This window comes from Paramormyrops kingsleyae, chromosome 17, assembly GCF_048594095.1.
Source record: "Paramormyrops kingsleyae isolate MSU_618 chromosome 17, PKINGS_0.4, whole genome shotgun sequence".
Classification (NCBI taxonomy): domain Eukaryota; kingdom Metazoa; phylum Chordata; class Actinopteri; order Osteoglossiformes; family Mormyridae; genus Paramormyrops; species Paramormyrops kingsleyae.
This window is the reverse complement of record NC_132813.1, coordinates 17,315,482-17,341,919: the sequence shown is the minus strand read 5'-3', so window position 1 is coordinate 17,341,919 and position 26,438 is coordinate 17,315,482. Positions and strand designations below refer to the sequence as shown.

Genomic DNA, 26,438 nt, shown 5'->3' with positions numbered 1-26,438 from the left:
CTTGGGTGGAGAACGGGGTGACTTCTTGGGGCTTTGGAACATTGCAGCAGAATCATTCTGTCTTAGTGTCTGTCCAAATTGGCCCTCTGAGGACCGGGACGGGGGCGGAATGGGTGGCCTTGAGGTAATCTGGAGAGACGTCTCCCAACGGCCTCAGCAGCCCCTACCCGGCCTGTCCCAAAGCAGGAAGCCCGAGCTGTGAAACGTACTGACACTTGGCACATGCATTTTTAACAACTAATGTTTCTATAGTGCATCAGATACAACGCTAACAACACTTCAGCACTCCTCAGCAACTCTGCAGGATGCAGGTCATAATGAGTCTTCCCTCCGAAGCGTCAGCGGCCCGCTGTGCAAAGGCATGGTCCGGTGACCCGGCCAGGCGGATCCCCAGGGTCAAAGAGACGGCACTGATGAGCCCTGGGCCTGGGTCCCTCACCACAGCGGATTCTACAGCCACGGCACACGGGACCCCTGTCGGGGGAGCGCAATTCAAAGTGGCCCTTGAAAAGATTTGTCTGTATGCTGCTGACAAGTTTAACACCTCTTTAAACTCAGATGCCCCCCGCGGATCGCTGTGGCGCTGTCTGATTGATAGTGCCAGACTCTTTCTCAGCCAGAGTTTAAAGAACACGGCGAGCCGTCCTGGTTTCCTGAAGCCCTCCTGCTCTCATGGCCACCTCCACTCCTCTCCGCCTTCTGACTGCACCGCAATTAATATTTCATCCTGTGCCGTGGCGGTGCTGGCTGACCCCTGCCCCCCCCCCCCCCCCCCCCCCCCGCCCCGCCCGCCTGCCCCTCGGCCATAAACGGCCTTATCGGCTGGCCTCTGCACCCTGGCACTCACTAATGGAGGAGAGAGCGCATATAAAAGGAACAGCAAGGAGTGCAGCTCTCCTCCGCCACTCTTCGCCGTCTCCACGCCGACCCACAGGACTCCGCACCCCCACCATCACACAAACATGCCTGCAGATTACAACGGAAAATGGGAGATGGTTCGCAACGAGAACTTCGAGGACTACATGAAGGCTCTGGGTGAGAGATGTCTCCGGTTACTGATCTACAGGAAAAGGAGAGAAAGTGGAGAGTAGAGCACTCTGTCACCGCTTTGCTTAGTTCTGTCATCGCTGCACGACTTTCAGCACACAGATCCATCCCACTCATTACTGCTGTCCCGGGATAATTACGGATTTAGCCTCCTCTGCAGTTTTACCCCTCTGTGAAACATTAGGTCTGGCTCACATCACGCTAATGCAAAGCCAGCCGTTTGGCAGCTTCGCCCTCGACGCCGATTACAGTCTGAGGCCTTTCATTATTCGGCTGTTTATCTGCAATTCATATTGTCTCTTCCCTGCAGCTGCACCTTAAAGTTTCATTTTGGTACCTCGATTCCCTGGGGGAGACTGTAAATTACACCAATATGGAGGTGGAACAAAACATAATTTGAAAGGCTAAATAAAGAGGTTATGAAAATGTAAAATGTGAATTGAATTTTTATTTCTGGGAAATGTGGCATGAATATCACCGCACTTTTGAGTTGATTGTTATTGTGTCATGAAAATATTCATCCTCCAAAACAACTTGAAAACCCGGACACCAAAGCAGTCCTGTAAGATCACAAGAAATAATTAGAGTGTGGCAAGGCTGTGATCTGCATTATTTGTGGTGATGAACTGAGGTGCTTCTTCCCGCATTTTTCCTGCAGACATCGACTTTGCCACCCGAAAGATTGCCCAACACCTGACTCAAACCAAGGTGTTTGTTCAGGATGGCGATAAGTTTGAGACCAAGACTCTGAGCACCTTCCGCAACTACGAGCTGAACTACACAGTGGGGGTGGAGTTTGAGGAGCACACCAAGGGCTTGGACAACAGGGTGGTCAAGGTGGGACATCCGCCCACCCCCCCAAAGCCTCCAGCTGGAATCATTTCCCAGTTCTCACTCTGCTGGACGTTCTTAAGCTTTCTTTACCCTGTTCTCTAGAGATCCCTGTTTTCTCTATCCAGCCTTTATGCAGTAATGCCTTAAGCAATCAGTTACTGAGCCACAGGCTCTGCTCACTGCTGGGAACACTGGGAGTGGGCCAAGACACACCTTCAACTCTCCATCCATCGGGGGAAAAAGCTTGACTCTCCTCAAGCAATGCCCGTGGTAACTATGCTGCTGTGTTTCTTTCAGACCCTGGTGACCTGGGATGGAGACAAGCTGGTTTGTACTCAGAAGGGCGAGAAGGCCAGCCGGGGATGGAAACACTGGATAGAGGGGGACCTGCTGCACTTAGTGGGTGTTCTACCGGGGACATAGACCTTATTTAGAAATTAAAGGCAATGCGTTAAGGAATGGGGTCTCTCCCTCTGCTGGAGAGAGTTGGAACTGCAGACAGTTTTGTGTAACTTCTCTCCTGTAGTTTCAGTTACACTGAATTAATTGCCTTCTTTTACATTTCAGGAGCTAACATGCGAAGACAAAGTTTGTCATCAGGTGTTCAAGAAAAAATAAAGCGTGTAATTATTATACTTATTTTATTGTTATGTTTACACGTTCATCTATTCATTCATTCACCTTCCAACCGCTGAGGAGGATCACAAGAGGCAGCCCGGAGTCCATCCCAGGCAGCACAGGGCGTGAGGCTGGGATACACCCTGGACGGAATGTTTACATGTATGTAAAGTGATTAAATGGCATTTTATATTAAAAAATGACATGTTGTATGGTGTGAGCGTGATATTCATTGTGTGTGAGGGTATGGATAAGACTTGCTGCAGGCAAAACGAACCACGGGGCACAGGGATGAAAAAGTGGAATAGGGAGGCGAGTGGAAATAGGTACAGAAAACAATGGAGAGGAATAAAAAGACATATAGGGGAAGTAAAATGAGTACTGGATCAGGGACAGGCTGGGACATCGAAGTGTGGGAGTGGGTGCCAAAAGGAGAGGGCGGTAATAAGAATGACCCGTAATGAGATACAAGTAAACGTGTCACATGACTTTATCCCACACACACACACACACACACACACACAGGTCAATGTTATTAATAGACTTTTGCAAACCTGATTATGGGAGGGATTATAATGAACGTCACTAGCTAAGCATGAAACTGAGTGATGTCGGTAGACAGCGATTGTTAACGCAGAAGTTTGCTAAAAGAAAAGGGGTGGGAATAGAAACGTGCCGCGTCACACTGGGAAAGCACGAGTAATGTGAGGCTGTCCCCGTAGGGGGCGGATCCTCTTCCCCTCGGCTGTGAGGGTGACTGTGAGTTTGAGGGCGTGCTGTATTCACATTTAATCATATCTATCAAATATATATCCATCCATCTATCTTAGTCTTTTATACTGACCAGGGTCGTGGAGGGGGCCGGAACGTAAGGCCCAGCATATAACACAGGGCTGCCAACTCATACATCTGGCGTGACACTCACGCTTTCAGACTCTCATTCTGATATAATAAGTCTTACGATAAATCTGCATTATTCCATTATAAATCTAAAATTAACCACATGAAAAGAGGACTACAGTATAATAAAACTGTTACATAGATGTAATTAAATATTTGTGCATGCGTGTACAGGCTTGTCACGAATTGAAAATCTCACGCCAGCCAGCTGACCTAAGCTGACAACCCTTATAACAGTAAAAATTAAAATCTTTATGACTTAATAAACGATTGGGTTATTGATACGGAAATGCACTACAATAATTCACCGGTGATGCAAATGAAAGAATGATTACCACAGAGACCTTGCTTAATTACACTTTCCAGAGGAAGAATCACACCGAAGCTTAAATAAAGGAAAGTGCAATTGCATAGTTCGGAGTCCTTGAAGAAACTAATGATCTGTTAGTATGAATTGCTTTAGTCAGCTCTAGCACTTTAAAAAAAATCTTCTATGAATCACTTCGAATGTCGAACCAAAAATTCCGTACATGTACTGTGGTGAAAGCAACATGTTTTAATCTACTTTCTATCAATCCTTTGTGCCCATGTAATAAATATTATGATTTGGTTTTCGTAGTACGGTACAAAGTCGTTGATCGCTTTTTGACGCAACACGTTCAGTGTGACATCTCTTCGGGTTATTACGGTAACCAGAAATCTCGCCAGAACTCGTACCCCAACCGTAAATCTCGCGATAAACAGGAAGCTCCACGTCTACCGTAGCGACGCAGGCTTACCAGCGGACTGAGAGACTGAGGGACCCGGATACAGTGAAGTCGACGGCCGGTGCCTGAAACCATGGTAAGTCGGTGTAAATGTGTGTTTTATGCGACGTGGGCTTGTGGACCTGCTGCCGGGTCGCTTTAATTGTGAAGTTTGTGGTGTTCGGTCAGGGCGACCGTGACACAGAGCCGGGCAGCTTGTTGTTCCGCCCAGGCCCCGCGGTCCTTCCGTGCATCGCCAGCGTTTTGACTTATGATCTATACGTACATTATATCTGTATGTAATAAGTTATATGTATGTCTGTTGCTTTTTATACTGTTTTCAAAACTATGGCCGTTAACTATTAGTGAACGTGATGTTATTTTCAGGCTCCGTTTGGTGTATTTGCCTTACAGCTGCGTGGTATAGCTAAATACAAAATAGAAAAATTAAAGTACAATTACATGAAGGTAATGTTTCAGATCTAACTTTGCCTGTTTTTCCTCCGTATGTAACATCTGCTCCTACCGAAAAAGACCCGTTACTTACTTTGTGACATGTTTGAATATTTCTCCGGTATTATGTAGTTATATAGTTGTTCAATTGTATAATGTGTAAAATCCATATATACAGTATTGTGCAAAAGTCTGTCAAAGAAATTTATCTTTACATTATCTTTATATTGGTGTAAAACTATGCTATTATGCCTGTTAGCTGAGCCATTACAAAACCTCTGCTAAAGTCACCCCATTATTTGTAGCAACCATGCAATACATCAGGGGTGGGGAACCTGTCCCATGCAGGGGCGGTGTTGGTGCGGGTTTTTGGGATGACCTCTCAATCAGCCAGTATTAGGAGTGGTTCTCATTTCCTGGGGACCCGCTGTTATTGACTGATTGAAAGGTCATCCCAAAAACCGGCCCCCACACCGGCCCTCCATGGGAAAGGTTCCTCAGCTCCGCAATACATCCATGATTTTTTTTTTTTTGACTCAATCACTAACACACCTCCTATATCTAATCAATATGTCATCGACTTTTTTTTAACTAATTAAATTAAGTGAGCTGGTGGTGAAATGTAATGCATGCATGGAAAGGCTGGGGTGCCCTGAGGAGAGGTTTGGAAACTGAAGCGGTCGGTGTCCATCTAGCCATCCAACTAGATATCAGTGACAGAAGAAATTTTTACTAGTTTTAATTGTGTTACTTCTAATGTTCTAATGTTAATTTGTGCTGAGCAAATGTGCACTTAATACCCAAATAAACAGCTTTAACCATTTTTTTTTGACTGCTTAAGATTTTTGCATAATACTGTACGTGAATGCCATGTTGTCATCTGTATTTGATTTATTTGTAATAACCTTTCTCCTGTCTGATACCTGTTCATACCTATGTTACTGGTGGGGAGTGCCCTCAGAATCCAGAACCAGACCCCTGTTTAATGCAAGCAGAGTGCCAGGTACCTGTTAAGAACGGGTATGGAGAGGGTCACTCTCATCTCCTGTCACTGCCGCCCTTCAGCCTCTCAGACTAGACATCAAGCGGAAGCTGACCGCCCGCTCGGACCGCGTGAAGAGCGTGGACCTCCACCCCACGGAGCCATGGATGCTGGCCAGCCTGTACAACGGCAGCGTCTGCGTCTGGAACCATGAGACGCAGGTAAGGGCCCCCGCTGCTGGTCACTAGTGACTCCCTGGGAGGGGCATCTGACCTGGAGCTGCCATTATTTAATCACTTCTCTCTCCAATCCCTAGACCCTTGTGAAGACCTTCGAGGTGTGCGACTTGCCGGTCAGGGCCGCCAAGTTCGTCGCGAGGAAGAACTGGGTCATCACGGGGGCGGTGAGTGCCGCTGAGGTGCTGTCTGGGTACCTGGTGCAGCTGGGGCCCCTGCTCATTCCCCACCCCGCACTCTCTCGCCCCCTGCAGGACGACATGCAGATCCGTGTGTTCAACTACAACACCCTGGAGCGCGTGCACATGTTCGAGGCACACTCGGACTACATCCGCTGCATCGCTGTGCATCCCACGCAGCCCTTCATCCTGACCAGCAGCGGTGCGGACAGCCGGCGCTCTCCTGCTCGCATCACATGCATATTCCAGTTTTCGCTAATCTAAGCAGCTTGTGCATCTTATATAAGAAAGGTATTCTGCCAGTAAGAGGGTCTGTGTGTGTGTCTCTGTGTCTGGATACAGACGACATGCTCATCAAGCTGTGGGACTGGGATAAGAAGTGGTGCTGCAGTCAGGTGTTCGAGGGCCACACCCACTACGTGATGCAGATCGTCATCAACCCCAAGGACAACAACCAGTTTGCCAGCGCCTCTCTCGACAGGACCATCAAGGTAAGATGCCTGGGGGGCTGGCGAGGTGGGGGGACGCATTGCGCACGGCAGACTCCCTTTTGGCGTGTTTCTAGAGATCGGCCCCCACATTAGAGAGCTCGCCTCTATATCCAGAACACGCAAAGGAGCATCTCGAAGGACAGGAACACGCGCGTCATTGTAAATAAGTGTGTAGCTGTGCATTAGATGTGGAGTCAGGCCACCTGGGGGGCTTCCTGCAGTTCTGACCCTTGAGTACGTTTCAGGTCTGGCAGCTTGGCTCCTCCTCCCCCAACTTCACCCTGGAGGGGCATGAGAAGGGGGTGAACTGCATCGACTACTACAGCGGGGGAGACAAGCCTTACCTCATCTCCGGGGCCGACGATCGGCTCGTCAAGATCTGGGACTACCAGGTATCAGCGTGCTGCCACTAGGGGGTGCTGTGCTCATAGTTATTTTATCCACGGTGTGCTTTGCCCCGAGACACTGACAGGCCCTCTCTCCAATCAGAATAAGACGTGTGTCCAGACTCTGGAGGGACACGCCCAGAACGTGTCCTGCGTGAGCTTCCACCCCGAGCTGCCCATCATCATCACGGGCTCTGAGGATGGTGGGTGTCACCCCGGGACCGCCGGCCGTGTCCCACCCATGTTTATCTGCTCTTGTGACCAGTTCCCCTCCTCCTGTCCTGCCCCCCTCACAGGCACAGTGCGCATCTGGCACTCAAGCACCTATAGGCTGGAGAGCACGCTTAACTATGGCATGGAGCGCGTGTGGTGCGTGTCGGGTCTGCGCGGCTCCAACAGCGTGGCCCTGGGTTATGACGAGGGCAGCATCATCATCAAGGTGCGTCCGTGTCGCGTCGGCCTGCTGCAGACGGGGACCCGCCGCCCATCAGTGTCCAAGCAGCCTGGTCCCTCCTTCTGATTCTGTTTATTCCCAGGATCAGCTGGCTTTCGTTACCTGTGAGACTCCCACCTGAACCCCCCCCCCCCCCACCTACTGTCCTCACAGCTCGGGCGCGAGGAGCCCGCCATGTCCATGGACGCCAACGGCAAGATCATCTGGGCCAAGCACTCAGAGGTGCAGCAGGCCAACCTGAAGGCCATGGGCGAGGCGGAGATCAAGGACGGCGAGCGGCTGCCCCTGGCCGTCAAGGACATGGGCAGCTGCGAGATCTACCCCCAGACGATCCAGCACAACCCCAACGGCAGGTGGGGCTGTCAGGCCGCCCCCCCCTCCCACGCAGTCTCGGTCGCTGGCTGTGTCCAGAGTAGCGACAGATTGACCCCATGATCTAAATCAGGGATGGACAACTTTATTCTTCAGTCGGGCCATATAGATTATGAACAGTTACTAGTTGGATTTTTTTTGAACAACTAGCCACTCCAGTATTGGCCCAGCACATGCAAGCAATATAAAATTGCACTGCAGCTATTTTTGTATTTATTTTGTAATGTGATATATTTAGAACTGAATTCTCCAGCGTTCTGTACTTAGTCTGCAGGACATCCTAAATCAGCATGAAATAACGTAAATGCACACAGACCTGAACATTAACAAGAAAGAAGGAATCAACATATTGTTTGAAAATACCGCCAAAATACCACAGTATTATGTAAAATGCACACAATGGAGAAGGAGCAAGTGCAACATGAACTATACAAAGTACATGAAACATCTAAATTTGGCTTTTAAAACGCGTAATAGAACACGACACAAAACGGACAGAAGATCTGAAGACAGGCATGGAAATTTATCATTAATTATCAGATGGCAGTCAGTTTTGGACAGAATGCATTATTCTTCCTGAATCCTTGTGTCAACCGGACATTCGACTCATCCCTGTAGTTACATTTCTTCTGGTAACCGTCTCCAGCTCCTCCTAGTGGTCAGGCAGCACGATGCGCTAGTATTTATTTCATAGTGTTTCTGTTTTGTTCATTTATGAAACATACATTTAATATTTGCGCCCAGCAGGTGGGCCGGAAAGACCGCCAGTTGCCCATCCCTGATGTAAATCTGTCTTTTTTGTGTTGTTCATTCTGCTGGAGTAATGGTTTTCATCCTGAGACCCCCCAAGTGAAAATAGACCAGTGCTAACTTCCCACCTCCTCCCCATGTGTGCTCATGAAAATAATATTGCTTTAATTTTTCTTTCTCTGAGGGGTTCCTCTTGAACATGTTTCACTTTCCCCCGAGGTGGGGGGGGGGTTCCTGTATAGTGTGTGTCTGTGGAGCCCAGGTTGATAACTCCTCCTCTGGGTTATTTTCTGCTTAGAACGTCTTCTCTGGTTAAGGTTCTAATCTCCTGGCTGTCTGGCCTTTCCGGTGTGAGATGCCTCTGTATTTTGCTGCAGGTTTGTGGTGGTGTGTGGAGATGGAGAGTACATCATCTACACGGCCATGGCACTGAGGAACAAGAGCTTCGGCTCGGCACAGGAGTTTGTGTGGGCCCACGACTCCTCCGAGTAAGGCAGCCTGTCCCCACCGGCTATTCTCCTGTTGCTATTGGCCCCGTTTCTGGCCGTCAGACTGAACGTGTTGGATGTGTTGCAGGTATGCGATCCGGGAGAGCAACAGCGTGGTGAAGATTTTTAAGAACTTCAAGGAGAAGAAGTCCTTCAAGCCAGATTTTGGGGCAGAAGGTAGGTTCTGTAAACGAGTTTGATTTGAGCGGCCGTGTGCATCTCTGCGATGCCGGATCTTCCTCTGAGGAGTTATTTCCTGAAGGTATCTACGGAGGGTTCCTGCTGGGAGTGCGGTCCGTGAACGGCCTGGCATTTTATGACTGGGAGAACACGGAGCTGATTCGCCGAATTGAGATCCAGCCCAAACACGTGAGTCCACCTTCCGTGTCACACGGCCCCCTTGAGGTGAAATTCTGCCCAGCAGGTCATTGGAACATGACTCGTTTCTGGGCCCCTAGATCTTTTGGTCAGACTCGGGGGAGCTGGTGTGCATCGCCACCGAGGAATCCTTCTTCATCCTCAAGTACCTATCTGAGAAGGTGTCAGCGGCACAGGAGTCTAACGAGGGAGTCACGGAGGATGGCATCGAGGACGCTTTTGAGGTATGTCCGGTTACACGCTAAAGAAACGGTCTAGAAGGCCTCATCTGCTGCTACGGACCGTCACCCTGAAGTCTGTAGGCATCTCACCGCTTCACAAGGGGGTGTCCGGCCTCTGTCTGCGCTCTAGGTCCAAGGGGAGATCCAGGAGATCGTGAAAACCGGCCTGTGGGTGGGCGACTGCTTCATATACACCAGCTCCGTCAACAGACTCAACTACTTTGTGGGCGGGGAGATCGTCACCATCGCTCACCTGGACAGGTAGGCCGGATCCGTAGCGACCTGCACGGCCAGCCGCTCGGTGCCGGTGCTCTGGGCTGACGCTGATGGGCCTCCGCTCTGCCTCAGGACCATGTACCTGCTGGGCTACATCCCCAAGGACGACCGGCTCTACCTGGGCGACAAGGAGCTGAACATCGTGAGCTACTCGCTGCTGGTGTCCGTGCTGGAGTACCAGACGGCCGTCATGCGCCGGGACTTCGGCATGGCCGACAAAGTGCTGCCTACTATCCCCAAGGAGCAGAGGACACGCGTGGCACACTTCCTGGAGAAGCAGGTGGGGCGACCACGGTCACCCCTGACGACATCACGTCATGTGACTAGCCTGGAGGCCACGTCATGTGACCAGTTCTGTCTCCCACTCGCAGGGCTTCAAACAGCAGGCCCTGGCCGTGTCCACGGACCCCGAGCACCGGTTCGAGCTGGCGCTGCAACTGGGGGAGCTGAAGATCGCTTATCAATTGGCCATGGAGGCAGAGGTGGGTCCCGCACCCCGTGTGCCAAAGCACCGTTTGCGGCACGATGATGTGTTTATACTGATGAATGAATCCCCGGCCCCGCAGTCGGAGCAGAAGTGGAAGCAGCTTGCTGAGCTGGCCATTGGCCGCTGCCAGTTCAGCCTGGCCCAGGAGTGCCTGCACTACGCGCAGGACTATGGCGGCCTGCTGCTGCTGGCCACCGCCTCCGGCAACGCCGCCATGGTGAGCCGGCTGGCCGAACATGCCGAGCGCGATGGCAAGAACAACGTGGCCTTCATGACCTACTTCCTGCAGGGAAAGTACGTACCCCGAGCTGGGCAGTGTGGGGAATAGCAGCAATCTTTGTGGGGGAGGTCTTCGTCATGGGGAATGGGGGATGCATGAGATGTACCAATAGGAATGGCTGTACGGCGGGAGCTGCGGGCCCTGAGCTTCCCCATTGGCTACAAGGAGAGAGATGCGCAGATGCATGCAGACTGTATGGTCTCTGTAGCAGAACGAACTCTCTGCCTTGCTCTTTGAACTCAGTAGCATGGCACTGAAACCTGTTTGTTCTGCCTGATGTTTTTAAATATGGGCTGTTGATGTTACCTTAAGAGATGCTCCCCCCCCCCCCCCCCGCCATTCTTAAGGTGTCATTTGCCTTGCCCATGTTTAAGGAATGCAAATGTTAACGTGGTCTTTAAACGTGTATGCAGTATTTGTGTCTCTGTCATTCTCTCTCTTTCTCTTTCTGTCCTCCGTATGTCTGTCTCTCTCTCTCTCTCTCTGTGGGTATGCGTGTGTGTGTGTGTGTGTGTGTGTGTGTGTGTGCGCACCTTCTTCGCAGCCAATACTGACCCCTGAGTCTCTCTCCCTGATCTCAGGCTCGATCAGTGCTTGGAGCTCCTGATCCGCACCAACCGCTTGCCGGAGGCTGCCTTCCTGGCCCGAACGTACCTGCCCAGCCAAGTGTCCAGGTATCACTCCTGTCCTCCGTGCCAAGGCCCCCCCGGGCTGTGTCTATAAGAGGAACAGTCCCTCCTCCCCCAGTGACCCTCCCCTCTCCTCCTCCCCTCTCCCGCAGGGTGGTGAAGCTGTGGAGGGAGAGTCTCTCCAAGGTGAACCAGAAGGCGGGCGAGGCGCTGGCTGACCCCACAGAGTACGAGAACCTCTTCCCCGGCCTGCGGGAGGCCTTCGTGGCTGAGCAGTACCTGAAGGAGACCTCCAGGAAAATGAGACCGGCCAAAGACTACCCGCTGGTGACGGTGAGCCGCGCAGCCGTGCGTCTCACTGCTGCCCCCTCCTGGGAGAATGGGGCTCCTTCCTCGTACAGCTCTGCTTCAGGGTTTATTTTAAATTGGCAATTAAGGGATTGTGTGTTTTCCTGGGAGATAATGGTGAATGTGAAAAGTAACCGAGCGTGAGTGAACATAAGGGGCAGGTGGGGGTGGGGGGCGGGATGGTTCGTTAGGCTTTGTTGCCAGCCCCCTGGCAAACCCCCCCTCCGCTTTAACTGTTCTTCTGTTTTCTCTCTCTCCCTCTGTCTCACTCAGCCCAATGAGGAGAGGAACGTCCTTGAAGAGGCCAGAGGCTTTGTACCAACAGCGGCTCCTGCCCCAGCTGAGGTAGGGGGGAGAGGGTCTCTCATTGTGCTCCTACCCCAACCCCCGTGGACTACTGTACCCTTTAAATCCCAGGCATCATGTCCGCATCTCGTTAATCCGCTGCGTCCCAACTCTCTTGCATATGGTGTGTGTACAGGAAGCGACAGAGCTCAAAATGGGTGCTCCCGTGACCCCAGATGTCGCCGTAGCAACACGGATGGCTCCACCTACCCAGCTCGCAGAACCTCTGGGCAGCGGAGAAATGAAGGGGAAGGAGCCGCAAGTGGGCCGTCCCACGGTCCAACAGCCGGTTCGCAAAGCCAAGGAGGAAGAGGAGGTAAGCAGCAGTGTCTCAGTTGGGGGTGTGGCTCCCCAGGTACCCCTGTGATATAACGTGTTGTCCTGTGGGCCTTCAGAGGAGTGTTGTAGTGTTAGTAGCAGTATGAAGAGCTGCTGTGGACATCAGTGTGACGTCTGGGGTTCTGACAGTCGCACCCTGTCCTTCCACTGTGTCTCCAGGACCTCGATGATCTGGACGCAGACCTGGACAACCTCGATCTGGAGGACATCGACACGGCAGATGTTAACCTGGACGATGACTTCTTAGACGATTAAAACACCTGCGGAAGATCTGCTCCGAGAGACCAAACGACTCTATTTCATACCTTCTAGTTTCTGCCATGGGAGTGGTAGGGGGACTGGATGGTGGGGTGGGTAGGGGTGGGGGGGGGTGGGTAGGGGTGGGGGGGGGCCTGCACAGTGCTGACTCAGCTGTCTGGGCACCGTTTTGTACTATATTGGGAAAATCTGGCTTTAACAATCTGCTGCCGTGTGTCAAGCTAAATGTTGTGTGCCTGTTAGTGTGTAATGGCTTAATAAACCAGTCCTAGTCCTGAAACGTGGATTCTGACAGCTTTTCTTCACCCGCACATGTCAGATTGTAGGGTTACTGTGATTCCAGTAGTGCTTAATGCGACCTCAACAGATGCACTCTGTCATAAGAGCTTCCGTCATGGATTTGGAGCTCAAGCGGGCAAATCCTACAGTCACTGTAAGGTGTAACTTGCTGTGTGATCGGTGTTGTGGCTATGCTAAACAGCATGACATTTGATGGCCGCAGAGTTTTGAATTTTAGGAAATTACATCACTCAGGAAATGATTCCCAGACTTTTATTCATAATATTTCAGTGGTTAGCAATGAAAACTAGACAATTCATCCAATAGATACTATTATGCACACAGTTTCAATAATGTCTTATTGAATGTAGTATGAAAGTGGGACTTAGGGGGTGAGAAAACACTTTGTTGTTGGAGAAAAAAACTCTCTGCCCTCTTTTTTTATTATTATTAACAGCTCCCATTTGAATAATTAAACGTCATATTCTCCAAGCGATAGTAAGATCGTTCATTTTATGTACTGGTGTGACGACCTGGTGCTGCCGCTAGATGGCGCCAGAGTACCATCTTTAATGGCACATTCTGCCTAATGGTTGCAATTCGCCCTGCTAAATGCCAGATTAGATATGCCGTTGTATCTTGTTACTTCAAACATTATTTGAGTACGATGATAGCCCAGAATGTTAAAGTGTTTTATAATTTCTGTTAATATGCGTTAGGTTACAGGGCACAGCATAATGTTCAGTTGCTGTTTCCGATAAGTCCTGCGGCGCGAGTCGGACACCCCGAGGGAAGGACGTTTCGTGGCGCGGCGGCATCTTATCGCGGCGGCGTAATCAGGCCTTGAGACACGGCGTGAGTCACCGCGCACGGGCCGCCCTGCATCACACGGCGTTCCCGCGCCGGCTGATATGGGGATCCTGTCTGGGGGAAAGGGGAGGCCCCTGTCGGCTCGTCGCAGCTGAACCTGGGGGTTTCGAAGCGTTTGGAATGCGGCGATGAAGGACGAGGGGTACCCGGAATCAAACGCATGTTATCTATTTAGCTGCAGTAATGACCGTTAGTGAAGAAAACGGTATCTGTATGAATGCTGATTTCCTGCCAGTGCTCTATCCAGTTTTATCCCGGTTTATACGACGCCGGACACCGGCCGTGTTTAGGAAAGCCTGTTAAATCCTGCCGTTGCCTGGCAACACGTGGTCCCGCACGCCTTCTGTATCCCGACCTCAGAGGAGGGGAATTATGGGAGATTAGGCCGGCAGGTGGCTGTCTGTCAGTGTTGGGCAGAGCCGCTCGGCCTTGGGGGGGGGGGGCGACCGGCCCTCTGCCCCTCCATCCGTGCTTCTGAAGACAGGCACGGTGTGTCACATGCGGCGCTGTGAGGCCCGATTGGGCCGACGCCCTGTTTTCGTGCGGCTCTCTGTGTTTTAATTCCATCCAATCACGGGTGTCGCTTGTTTTCAGGAATCTCTGTAAACAGGCCGGCCGGCGCCGGAACCGCAATCTGGGCTGATGGGGCGGGGGGCCGCGGGGCGGACGGGAGAGAGATCGGCGTGAGGACACTGCTCCTCACGCGAGGGCTGATCCGGTTCGTGAGTTCTGTTCTGCTGTCAGCGCTCTTCCACTGTCCCTCCGATCATTCCCTACACTGTATCCTGATGCGCACCTTCCCAGAAATGTAACTACAGGCTGCAGACTACTGCCTAAGTTGCGTGGCTACATGGCCACCAATGGCGTAGATTCTACTCAGAAGTGTAAGTCAGTCTTAGCACTCTATAGCCACGTAAACAGCCCTGCCTGTGCCATTCCTCTTACCTGCCTCTCCCTCTCTCTCTCTGGGAAAACAAGCTGTTTGCTTAGTGGTCTCAGGATTAGGTTTTTCACCTCCCAACAGCTGCGTGCATCTGGAGCTGCTGCCGCTGCCGGCACTCCATCCTCACCTCATTAGCCGTGATAAGCACCTCACCAAATTCCACACCTGATTGGTCTGATGCCGCTGCCATGTGAGGGTGGAGCCTCTGTGCATGTTGGCAGGGGTGGGGGGGGTTCCGCCTTGTTTTCCAAACCGCTTTCGTTTGTGTGCTGAAATCTCCCACTATTTATAAACAAGTACGCTGGCCTGTTCCCTCCAATCCTGAACGCTTCGCACTTCACGTGCCTGTAACTCAAATGGGACGACTCTCCTGAGTGAAGAGAGTGTTTCTGTCTATGAAGGTGGCATCCTGGGACATGCTTATTCACCCCACTAATGAGATGATCAGATCCTCACACATCTGTCACATTCTGTCAAAATCATTTACTGTTTAAAATCAACCTGGCAGAACTATGTGCAGCCTCCACCAATCCCCCCCCCCCCGAGTTGGGCCGGTAACGGGGGGCATGGAAATCCGAGCCCAGCACGCACACGCTAAGGCCACGCGGTGCCATGGCAGTGCTTATTTACTTAGGTGCGTGTGCATGGTGAACATGAGAGAGTGGGTTCAAGGAGAGGTGAAGACGGGGGGGCACTGCCTCAAGGACCACGCTTTTCTCTTCCCCCCCGTTCTTTTCTTCCTCCTCTCGGAGTAGTGTGGACTGGGAGGGGCCGGCAGGGCACGGTGACATAGCAGCAGAGTCTCCCCGCCAGCTGGGGGGGGCGGGGGGGGCAGATACAGCCTTGTCTCCCACCGGCGGTGAGATTAAAGAGTGAGAGAAGTGCCACCGGCCGGTAAAGTGGGGGGGGGACGGAGGAGGAGGTGGAGGTTGTGGTGCTCTGCCTGGGTCAAGGCGTTCACCGCTGCCCCCCCCCCCCCCACCCCCCTGTAACCCAAGCCTCCTGCTTCACCTTTTCTTCCTGCACCAAACACAGCCACATCTGTTCATGTTCACTGGATTCCAAGCCCAGATCCTCACGCACACGCTCCGCTGCGAGCGATAACGACATCACCTTCGAACTTGGCCCTGCAGCGAGGCCGCCATGGCCGCTCACCCCATAACGCCACCCGGGGGCGGGGGGGGGGGCTGGCCCCTGAAGGAAAGGTCATGCCGTATTGCGCCGCAACCACAGATCACCCTTTAGGGGATCGGGACTCGCATTTGGGGAGGGATGTGCAGCTTGCGTGCTTCTTCGTGGATCCTGCAGGCGGAAGAAGGAAAAAAGACGGAGAACGATATGTGAACCCCCCCCCCCCCACCCCCCGGTGGTGACAGTAATTAGGATAGAATCTCCCACAGGAACACTTTGGGCAGGAAATCCCGAGGGCTGGTCCTCCGATAGCTGGTCCCCCTACCCCCCCCCCCCCACTCCGCACCACCAAATTGCCCCGTTGATTGAACTGACTGCTAATTTTAGTGTCACTCGTTCCCTGAGCCGCCTGCCTGCCTGCCTGCGCTCAGTGCCGCATTCCCAGCTGCGAATCGCAATCAGCGGGATGTTAATGAATCGGCATCCCATCCTTGCATGCCGAGAGGCGCCGGGGTTGAACACGCCCCGCGAGATTGCGGCCTGGCAACGCCGCCGCCTCAGGATGTCGTTTTGGGAATGACGTGTGCGGCCGGGGGAGTGGCCGCATCTGTTTGCCGGGGCGAGAGCTCTTCATGGATCTTCTCCTTCCGGACATTCGGAAGCAGCACGACATAAAATGCCACGGAGCCGGATGGGAGAGAGGCCCCGGGAGTCACCGTGGAAAGCATAGCCGTCAGAGGTCAAGGAGAGCTGGGACAGGCCCATGTGACCCACGATAAGCGGGAACACGGCGTCCGTAGCCACGTCGGGCTTTATCAACAGCGTCTGAGCAGAGAGTCATCGGGTCTCCCCACCTTCCCCAGTCACCCACTCACTGGTCAGGGCAAATGATTGTGTTTTGGATAAACGGTTTTTTAGGAAAACTAGTAAGAAAGACTCGGGTCAGAGTCTACCGTTAACTGCTATCTGAGCTTGCAGCGGCCCACCTTATAAGTGCAGGTGTCTCTGTCCTGCTCGTTGACAGGCAGCAGGGGGACTAGTGGTTAAGGAAAGGAGGGATCGAGTTTTATGTAAAATTTGTTCCTTGCGTCTGCTTTCAGACACTGCTGACAGGTGCATCATGGGAAATGTGCAATCTCCATATCGCAGCCTCAGCTGAGACCTTGAAGCCTGTGAGTCACCATGTACTTTTTCCCATCAGCCCGCGCTGGGGAGGCTGGCTACATGAACTGGGGTACAGACTCGGTGGGGGGGGGCTACCGCATACTGTCGATGGCCCTTTAACCCATTTCCTGTTGGCTTCTCTGTTCCCATTGGGTTAAACTGGGAAGTGATTGGAAGCTCACAGTAATCCAGTCACTAACAGTTTGGAGGCCTTATTTCTCCCATTACTACCAGTATGCATTTAAAGTCCCTGAATACATGGGAAAAATGGCCACTTACCTTCACTGCCCACAAAAGTTTTTGCACAGTAGATGGAATTGCCTTCCGTGGGTGTCTTTACACAAGTCAGACACTAGAGGGGTCATGTCTTTTGTCAGGTGCCTCAAGGTGAATCTCCACTATGCAGCCAGAATACATGGAGAGGGGCATATGCAGGCTGGCCGCTGAGCAGCCCCCCACCCCCCCGGCCCAGGGCCCCTGCGTGCCGAGCGGCCAGCTGCAGCAGTAAGATGAGCCCAGCCCCTGCTGCATTGTCCTTCAGGCTCTCTCTCCCCCTCTCGCTGGCCAGCGGATCCAGTTTCCGCCGCTGCTCCTGGGATCCATGGCCTATGCTGTACTTTCATTTTAATTTAGCAGATAAGCTGAACGTTATCAAACACATCTGTCCCTGGAGTCTGGACACATTCGCTGCCCAGTTATAATTAGCCTAATTACCTGACTTTCAGTGATTTTTAATATGCATGTGGATTCTCCGTGTGTCATTCGTGTTAGTCAGGCTCACGGTGCATGTAAGGGCTGCTCCTGAACATGAAGACGAGAGCCTTAATAAAAGTGTTATTTGAAAAGAAACAAAATCATTTGCTTTAAACCTGCCGAACCTGAAGGCTGTGAACTGGAGATGGTGTCTGTGCATGTATGCGTGTGTCAGTCTGTCTGTGCATGTATGCGTGTGTCAGTCTGTCTGTGCATGTATGTGTGTGTCAGTTTGTCTGTGCATGTATGCGTGTGTCAGTCTGTCTGCATGTATGCGTGTGTCAGTCTGTCTGTGCATGTATGCGTGTGTCAGTCTGTCTGCATGTATGCGTGTGTCAGTCTATCTGTGCATGTATGCGTGTGTCAGTCTGTCTGTGCATGTATGCGTGTGTCAGTCTGTCTGTGCATGTATGCGTGTGTCAGTCTGTCTGTGCGTGTTTGCACGCATGAGTGCACGTGCTCGGTACCCTTACGCCTCCACAACGCAACATCTGCACGACGCGGCTTGGTTCCATGAGCAAACGTCGGTGCCGGGGCGCGATCATGTGACCAGGTCATGTGACCAGGCCAGGGCAGCCGCTCATGGCCTTTCATGTGGAGGAATAACATTCTAGCAGCTGGCTGAGAACATCTGTGCCGTCCGCACTGGTGAGAAAATATAGAGCTTCAGCTTCAGACTGAACCCTAAAACAACAACAAATTCATATCTGAAAACCATATTGCTCTCCTTCCTTTTTACTCTGAAATATGCCTGAGATGCAGTTTACCTCCCCCTGCCTTTTCCACAGCTCAGAGAGATGATCACCAGAGTCTTTGCTCACACATGCTCCATGACACATTTCTTATTTTAGAATTTGTTGTCTATACAAGTAGCAGTATGTGACTCATGCAGGATCTGATGATTTCCCCCCACCCACCCCCCACCCCCACCCACCCCCCACCCCCACCCACCCATAGCACCCTTATCTCTCTTCCTTCATATCTCACTCTCTCTCTCTCTCTCCCCCTCCTCTCTGCCCTGTCCGTCTCTCTCTATCTGGCCCATCAAGGCGTAAACATCCCCCCCCCCCCCACCAGCGTTGGTTAGGGCTCAAACTAGGTTTTCCCGTAGTCTGTAAGATAGCCAGCCCCTACATGATGGTGGCCCCGATGTGATTTTGGCCTGTACCTTGTGTTGGCCCCAGTGTGGTGGTGGGCCTTTGTAATGATGGCCCCTGCATGGTGATGGCCCCTGCATGGTGTTGGCCCCTGCATGGTGTTGGCCCGTACATGAAGTCAGCTGCTTTGCTGTTTTGGCCCCTAGGAGATAATAGCCTTCATGCTAACAGGCTAGTGCACACATTTGCAGGACCCCAGTCCATCCAAGGCGGCTGGTAACACAGCCATTGTGGAGACGGGCCGGTCACCATAGCCCTGCATCCTGCTCATGGGGAATGTTGTTTTATCCCAATAAAATATTCCATCTTGGAGCATTTTCCTCTCTCCGGAGGCAGGCCGCACAGCATGTGTCCCGAAGGGGGTCGCTTTCTGCGATTCCCCGCCCCCCGCCACCACCATCTTGCCTGGGGGTCGCGGCCCGATGGTGTTTCTCTCAGGCGGGAGAGCGGTGCTGTCAGGGTGCCAGGCTAAGCCCTTTATCGGGGGGGGGGGGGGGGCTCGCCCTCCCTCGCTGCCTCCCCCTGCAGGCCGCCCCTTGACTTATTGTTAATTTGAGGAATGTTTGAAGTATGATGCAACATCAGCTGCATTTACTTAACGCGTTGCTGCTTTCCTCCCAAACGGCTCCTTTGTTCTCGCATTACCATAGCGAGATGGACCGCGCTCTTGCGGCAGGGGCCTGATCTTCGGGGTGCTGCCACACGTGCACGTGTGTGTGCGTGTGCGCGTGTTTGTGTGTGTGTGTGTGCGTGCGTCCCTGCATGCAAGTATCGGCACATGCAAATGGATGTCAGCGTCCCACCCACCCAGAAGGGTCCCCCCCCACAGCCACGTTGGCAAGTGAGTTTGGAGTAGGCTGATGCCACCGCTTCACCCCCCCCCCCCCCCCCCCGGCCTCATCATCCTTGGGGGTGGGGCCCATTTAGCCCCGCAGAAGAGTCAGTTGCTCTAGCAGCAACTGAAGTTCGGTGGGGCGTTTCTGCTCCGCTTTGAGCCCCCTTGTGTCCCAGTGGGCACCCAGATGCAAGTGGAATGTTCCGGAGCGTGGCAGCATCAAGGAACTGGGAGCTAACTGGCCGCTTCTTGTGATCTTCCCCCTAAGGATAAGGCCGGCCCGTTTCCACAGAACTATGCCGTGCAGTGCTTTGTGCCTGGCCCCGAGCATGTGATTGGCTGACGACTCGTGCCTTAAAGCAGAAGGCGACCCCCCCCCACAAATACACACACACGCACTCTTTTTGTTTGTGCATGCATATGAGTCCGGTGATTGATGTGTCCTGCACATTTAAGCCTGGGAAGTGGACACATGGTCAGATGTTCTTCAGTGCTAACAGTGCTCCTGTTCACACACCTACGTACAATGTAACACATATCACTATAATTATGCAGCCAGTGTCCTGGCATGGCTAACCATAAACAGGACAGGACCATCGGGGAAGACACCCAGGTCATGTGACTGAGGAATAGGGGGCCATGAGTAACCCGGGCTTGCGTGACGCATATTCCTGCCTGGCGTGAAACCTAAGGATGCCCCAAAACCGAGAATGTTTTCCTTCTCCGCTGTGAACTTTTCACTTGGAGATAACTTTCCTTTCTACGGATCGTGGCCCTGGCCAACGATTTTCCTTCACAGCCTGCCAGGGCCCGTTTTCCCAGCCCTGCGGCCCCTCACACTCCCGGGCGACGGGACTCCAATGACTCACTTACGACATGAGTCTGAGATGAACTTTCTGACAGGCGTTTACAAGAACGACTGGCGTGACCTCGACTGTCTGTCAGGCCTGATCCCAGGTTACATTAAGTGTAACAGAATCACCCCGACCCCAAACGCTCAGCATTTCTGATGGACCCAGGCCTCTGCTTCACTTTTTACTCATAGCGGACGGTAATAATGTGGCCCTCGGTCTCCCAGCATCCTCTCCCTCAGCACTAACACCCAGGTACTGTTACACGGTGCCAATCAGAGGCTGTCCCTTTCTGTCACTGTCATCTGACATCTATTTCACTCTGTCCATTTCCATTAATCACGAGGAACCACCCTCTGCCGGCCAGACTAACAGCACAAAGATTACTCGCATTTTAAATCTTGCATACTGCCCTACAAACACCGCATATTTTATCAAAATTGAGTTACGATCGAAATTCATTCTCTTAGGCTGTTTTATCTCGTGACAATATATTTTAGATCAGCTGCTGGTTTTGGAATAAATACGCAGGCACCATTTCCTTACCTACTATACACATATGGGTGGACAGTAAAAAAAACTTCGAAACCCTTTTTCTCAGTGTCCGCTTCTAGGGCAGCATAGACGTTTCTGTGAAGTCCCGAAATTTGCCAACTGTCCCTAATCTTTGTTGTCATCACCTCTCTTTTTTCCTCGTGGTCATTTCTGAAATAATTCTTCTGTTCTGCAGAAAACATCCATTATTAAAAACTATTCTTCAGATACATATTTGAAAGTTTCCTGTACAGCTATATTTGCGGTAAAATATCTGCTTTAAAATGTACCTCATCACGTTCCACTTTAAAAAACATTTATTTCAGTTCACGACTGTCTGCCGTCGCACGCCAGCGTGTGGGATTTAACCCGGGGCAAAGCTTACACACACACTGAGTTACCGTGACTAATCTCGCAGCACAGAGCAGCACGGCTCCGGTATTAAATGTTTTCCTGATGTAAATAAACAACGGCTTTAGAATCGGGCCACGGAGGGACCTCTTGAACCGGACACATTTTGGTGAATACCAGGTGTTTGCTGAGAGCGCTGAATGCCGGTGTCACACTCGATCGTGACTGTACCCTAAATGATATAGAGGCTCAATTAATTCATGACATATTCACAACGTTGTGGTGACTTGAGTGAGTGTGTGAGTGGCCGTTCCATCGTCACAAAGTCACAGCAACTTAATGAAAACGTGGTGTGTTACATGTGAGCGCGGGGGTCAGAGCCAATGTATGATTATGTGCAGGGGCGTTGTTAAGCTTATTTTAGGGCGGCTATGACACGATTTGAGTGATTATACATTTTATTGTCGGATTGTCTCTTTAATGAGTTAAAACAGTGTGTGTCGTTTTGTTCTAAACGTGGGTTTATACATTTCTTTCATGAAACCATATAGCGACTGTGACTCCAGCCCGCATGGAACACGTTGGATGATGGCGGAGACTGCAGGTCCAAGGCTGTCGTGCTTCCTCAGGACATCTTCGGTGTCAGATCTGATCGTTCCTGTGCGGCAGAGAGATGAGTCGCCTCCCCGGTTTTTCTCTGTCCCATGCAGTCGCGTTAAGATAACATACAGGTAATTAAATGCATCGGAAATGGAGCTTGGAGACAGATCATAGCCGGATTTGAGTATTAACAAGCCGCTTACCGAGCCTCTCCATCCACAGGAACGAAAATAACACAAATCATACACACTTATTTAATTTTTATTTTTTTGGTCAATAGGCTCGTGGTCATTGTTTGAGGATCTGATGTTTTTGAGTTTGCTTTGCCAACTGGATTTGATTCAAATCAAGCCATAGCGTTTGCTTAGTGAAACTAGGCATGGCGGTAGGGAAAGTCGACAACTTTGAGGGGGAAAGTAGATTCCAGTAGTCAGGAATGTCGAAACAAAACAAACATGTCGAATCCATTTAGCGACTTAAATTATGGGCAACGCTCAGGAATATGGGAGAAGTGTATTATTTCTGATTAATTTCGTGTTGACGTTTCACCCTCGTCTTTCTACCTTTATTATGATTTTCTTTCGGTTTATTGCTAACGTAAACATCCTAATGAACCCGGAAAAGGAGCAGAATAATTCATTAATATGATGTTTAGAAAACATGTACAAACAAAAGTTTCAGAATAGTGCAATTAAGAAAGGTAGGCTAGTTGTTTTAAGAAGTAGCGGCTTGCTGTAGGTTATGAAATATCTATAGGATATTTACAGGATATCTTCCTTGCAAATATTATGAAATTTCCATTAAATTTCTGAGAGTAGTCTATTTTTCTCATTTTCCAGCCCCTGAATTTTTCCATGAATATCTAATTCCCCCTCAGAGTACAGCGTTCCCACATTTTCTTGGTAGTGCTACCTCAGATAACATAGAACAATTAAACGAAATGGCATAAAACCTGAAAGCTGATAATTGTCCAGACATCTGTGAAAAATGTAACCTTTCCGTCGATCTCATGATGTCACCAATCCTATGTTTTCAGGGGGGATTGTGTTAAAATGCTTGTGATGGGGCCAAGGTAAACCATCCCAAATCTAACACAGAGCGGCAAGGGACGCGAGCAACAAAGGAGTTAGATATGGATCACTAGAGCTGCGTGGACCGCAGCTTGAGCCAATTATTGGTGTCATCTTGATCCAATTTAATCAATCCGAGGGGGATTGGAGAAGGGGGGCGGGTGCAAATGTTGGTCAAATATCCTGGCCGAAGAACCTCAAAAAGAACCCCCCCCCCCCCATACACACACGCACCCGCGCCGCCGCTGAAAGCCCCAGCACCGATGAGGTTAGCTGGATCCCTCGGCTCAGTTTAAATGTTCTTTTACACAGTCGTTTCCACAAACATTTTCCCCCATCCATCCGATGTGACTGTTTACAAGACTGATAAAAATAGTACAATTTGCTGCTATTGTGAAGTAGCGCCACCACAGAGACACGCGGGATTGACTGACGGGTGGGGGGGGGGCAAATGCGCTATATTCACGAATGCCAAAGAAAAGCCCTTATTCGCAAAAGCAAACGTGTGTTTCCGATGCCAATTAATCGTGATGATGAACAAATGTATCATAAATAAACCGTAAAATGTCAATCGGTCCAAATTTTAAATTTTAACACTATGCAAAATCAATCTCTGCTTGGCGGTATGTTTTTTTTTTTTTGGTAGATCGGTCAAATGCCAGCACCAGATTCAGCCTTATGCTAACTACCGACGGACCGGCCTCCCGAGATCCTGTCACGGCTCTCCACTGATCATCCCCAGAAGTGCGGTAACCCTAACCTAATTTCCCTGGTCTTCATGGTCGGAACCCAAACGCCTGGTCCCCGGGTTCTGCCCGACATGAGCGCACGTCTGCGGGAACAAAGGCGAAAGGACGGATGTCAGTTGGACGCTGGGTTGCATATGTGAGAGAAAAGTCACCTTGGGTTTCTGGCGGTTTTTGCATGGGGACCAGGATTATGTGCAACGAGTTTGCATCTCTATTTTTGGTGAACATCCTCTCACGCAATGTTTTCTCTGCAATCGTTAGGTCTATATTATGCCGTTTACACCTAAAAGCAACTCTTCTTGGATGGCAGACGTATTTACAAAGTTCATACCCCAGTAACTTCCCGGGTGGTGCTTTCGTCACTTTATAGGGGGTTGAGGGAATGAAAGCGGTAAGTCAGTATGGCGTTGCGCAGGTTATTGCGCCAATAATGACATCTTAAGAGGTCAAACTGGTAGGTTTACTCACCCCAGTAAAAGTAATGATGGGAATGTAGTTTATTGATTCTTTTTTCATTTAATCAATATGCTTGCCGGAGTAAAGTTTGTGTTCCACCCTAGGCTAATTATTACGCAGTTGTGATAAGCAGTGTTTCTAAAAAATAATATTTATACTATTACAAATAATACACTTTGAGATTGGGACTTGTGTATTCGAACTTTGACGCAGCTATAGTGCGTTTTGATAGATGGTAAAGGGAAAGAATAGGATTACAAACGGGGCGTTTTAAGGTGGCTTATCCAGCGGTGTCGGTTTTATTTAGCGCCGCTGCGGGGGAGGCTGTGAGTGGGTTTGTAATTGGAAACACAGCGGACGGGGAGGTGGCTGGACGGTACCTAAGCCGGGCTTTGAGGCACCCCGGCGCGGTCAGAGACAGAGGGAGAAGGGGCTACGGGGTTTATCAATTACGATATATATATATATATATATATATATATATATATATATATATATACACACACACACACAATCGCCGCAAGGCAATTGACAAGTGTGAGTGTGTGTGTGTTAACCCATTACTACATCACTTATACGACATGACATGTTAGCCTATATTAAGCAATAACGATAAATGAGGCATTGCAGAATCCCCTTTCTAAATGCGCCTCATCAGATGCTACTAATAGGCCGTTTTACTGTCCAGTCCAGGTATTAAACTCTTAAGGAATCTCTGGTTTATTCCACACTCCCAAGATGTTTGCCACACGCGTTTGTTTATCAGTATATATAACTATACGTGTCATCCCCTACCCATTACGTTTAAGTTGATTACACCTCTTTGTGAATATATTTGCTCGGGTCACTGTCTGTGGACCTCATATTTGTGGACTGTTTGCGGACCTTTTAACCCGTAGCTGCATTTACAGCCTCTCCGTGACATGGTACCGCATCGTCTCTCATAATCAAAATCGACGTCCGCGCAGTGTTGACCTTGGCTTAGTTTTCTCGTCTTTTATTGTTATTAGGCTATTAACAGAAACCCCACAAGTGCCTTTTTAAAGTCTTAAACAAATGTGATTAAGCCTCCTTATTTGCGGCGGCGCAGACATGCTCCTGATTACGGCAGGGTGCCTGCAGATCGCAGTGCCTGTAAGTTTATCCCCGTCCAGATCTGTGGGCTTTTCCCCCCTTTTGCGAGGGCCCGGGTTTGCTGCGTATTACTGCTTTATTGAATTAATTACGATAAGGATCGTGCTTTAAACGCGGGGTTGAGGCTCCGATGGCTGCAAGCAGTTTCTTCGCTTATTGAGTCTGTCAGCGGTGAACCTGGTGCTCCGTAACCAGCTCCATAAGGTATCGGGGTTGCCCATAGTTCGGGGCAATAATCCCTACCTCTCTACATCAGCAAATTTGTACTACATACTGAACAAATAACGAGTGGGGCAGGGCGGCTCTCCTGACAGCTCTGTGAAGGGAATGGGCTTCTTCAGACCTCCATATTCTGTTTCACCACATGAAATGATGTGTATAATTTTATTATGAAGCACCTTTTAAAATGCTAACAACCTTCCAGTTCCGTGTGTTTGTCGCATTCAGCGAGGACCCCCTGTGTAGTGTGGACAGGCCGTCTGAAAACGTTTTTTGGGTCTTCGGTCCATCCGAAAGCGGTTTAGATTCTCATACGTTAATGTTTAATAAAACGGGGGGGGGGTGAGGGAAGAAATATGGTTTTACACTGAAATCAGGGCTCAATCTAAACCAGCTTAGTCTTCAGGGCCTCACAAGAGGTGACAAGAGTAATAAAAGGTGAATGGGGAAAAACACACGTGACTGACAGACGTGCAGAGTCACGTGACAGAATGGGCGGGGCCCCTGCTTTTAAAGTCGCATGTATCTGGTTCTAGTGAAACCATAGATCGGGGAGTCAGAGTCAGATGGCAGGCCATCACAGGTTTTTGTAATAGCTTTATTTTGTGAAAACGAGATCTGCACAGTAAGATGTCCTGTTGTCAATCAGCCTAGAACATATCTCCCTCTCTCTCTCTCTATCTGTACCAGCTCTCCCATGTCATTTTTTCCCTCCTTTTTTTCAGAACATGGAGCATGTTTGGCGGGTGCCTGTGCTAAATGAGTGCAGATGTATCATAATATTTTCACTGTAAGAGAGTCTTCTGGGACAATACCCTGCAGCTGAATCAGCTCACTGCCCACCC

At 50.5% G+C, this 26,438-nt stretch overlaps 2 protein-coding genes across 2 annotated transcripts; both read left to right on the top strand.

Annotated features, from left to right (window-relative positions):
- The first annotated feature begins 876 nt into the window (after positions 1–876).
- LOC111861042 (retinol-binding protein 2) lies at positions 877–2,709 on the top strand. Its single transcript, XM_023845313.2, has 4 exons — positions 877–1,035; positions 1,706–1,884; positions 2,179–2,280; positions 2,449–2,709. Exons 1-4 carry the CDS (start codon positions 963–965, stop codon positions 2,497–2,499), a joined length of 405 nt encoding a protein of 134 aa, XP_023701081.1. The 5' UTR covers positions 877–962; the 3' UTR covers positions 2,500–2,709.
- Positions 2,710–4,097: 1,388 nt separating this feature from the next.
- copb2 (COPI coat complex subunit beta 2) lies at positions 4,098–12,588 on the top strand. Its single transcript, XM_023845465.2, has 22 exons — positions 4,098–4,242; positions 5,664–5,801; positions 5,897–5,983; positions 6,071–6,197; positions 6,338–6,486; positions 6,732–6,878; positions 6,976–7,075; positions 7,169–7,311; positions 7,480–7,679; positions 8,826–8,936; positions 9,025–9,113; positions 9,199–9,305; positions 9,395–9,538; positions 9,666–9,796; positions 9,884–10,091; positions 10,183–10,293; positions 10,378–10,592; positions 11,160–11,252; positions 11,360–11,540; positions 11,829–11,900; positions 12,037–12,216; positions 12,399–12,588. The coding sequence occupies exons 1-22, from the start codon at positions 4,240–4,242 to the stop codon at positions 12,492–12,494; spliced, it is 2,832 nt and encodes a 943-aa protein (XP_023701233.1). The 5' UTR covers positions 4,098–4,239; the 3' UTR covers positions 12,495–12,588.
- The last annotated feature ends 13,850 nt before the right edge of the window (positions 12,589–26,438 follow it).

What these genes read in the sequence shown, in the direction of transcription:
- copb2 (XM_023845465.2), top strand. An exon ending in AGGGCAGCATCATCATCAAG is followed by an intron (nt 7,312 to 7,479) that starts GTGCGTCCGTGT and finishes CTGTCCTCACAG; the next exon opens with CTCGGGCGCGAGGAGCCCGC. An exon ending in CACACTTCCTGGAGAAGCAG is followed by an intron (nt 10,092 to 10,182) that starts GTGGGGCGACCA and finishes TCCCACTCGCAG; the next exon opens with GGCTTCAAACAGCAGGCCCT.
- LOC111861042 (XM_023845313.2), top strand. Translation starts at nt 963, where the DNA reads ATGCCTGCAGATTACAACGGAAAATGGGAGATGGTTCGCAACGAGAAC. An exon ending in GGACTACATGAAGGCTCTGG is followed by an intron (nt 1,036 to 1,705) that starts GTGAGAGATGTC and finishes TTTTTCCTGCAG; the next exon opens with ACATCGACTTTGCCACCCGA. An exon ending in TGGACAACAGGGTGGTCAAG is followed by an intron (nt 1,885 to 2,178) that starts GTGGGACATCCG and finishes TGTTTCTTTCAG; the next exon opens with ACCCTGGTGACCTGGGATGG.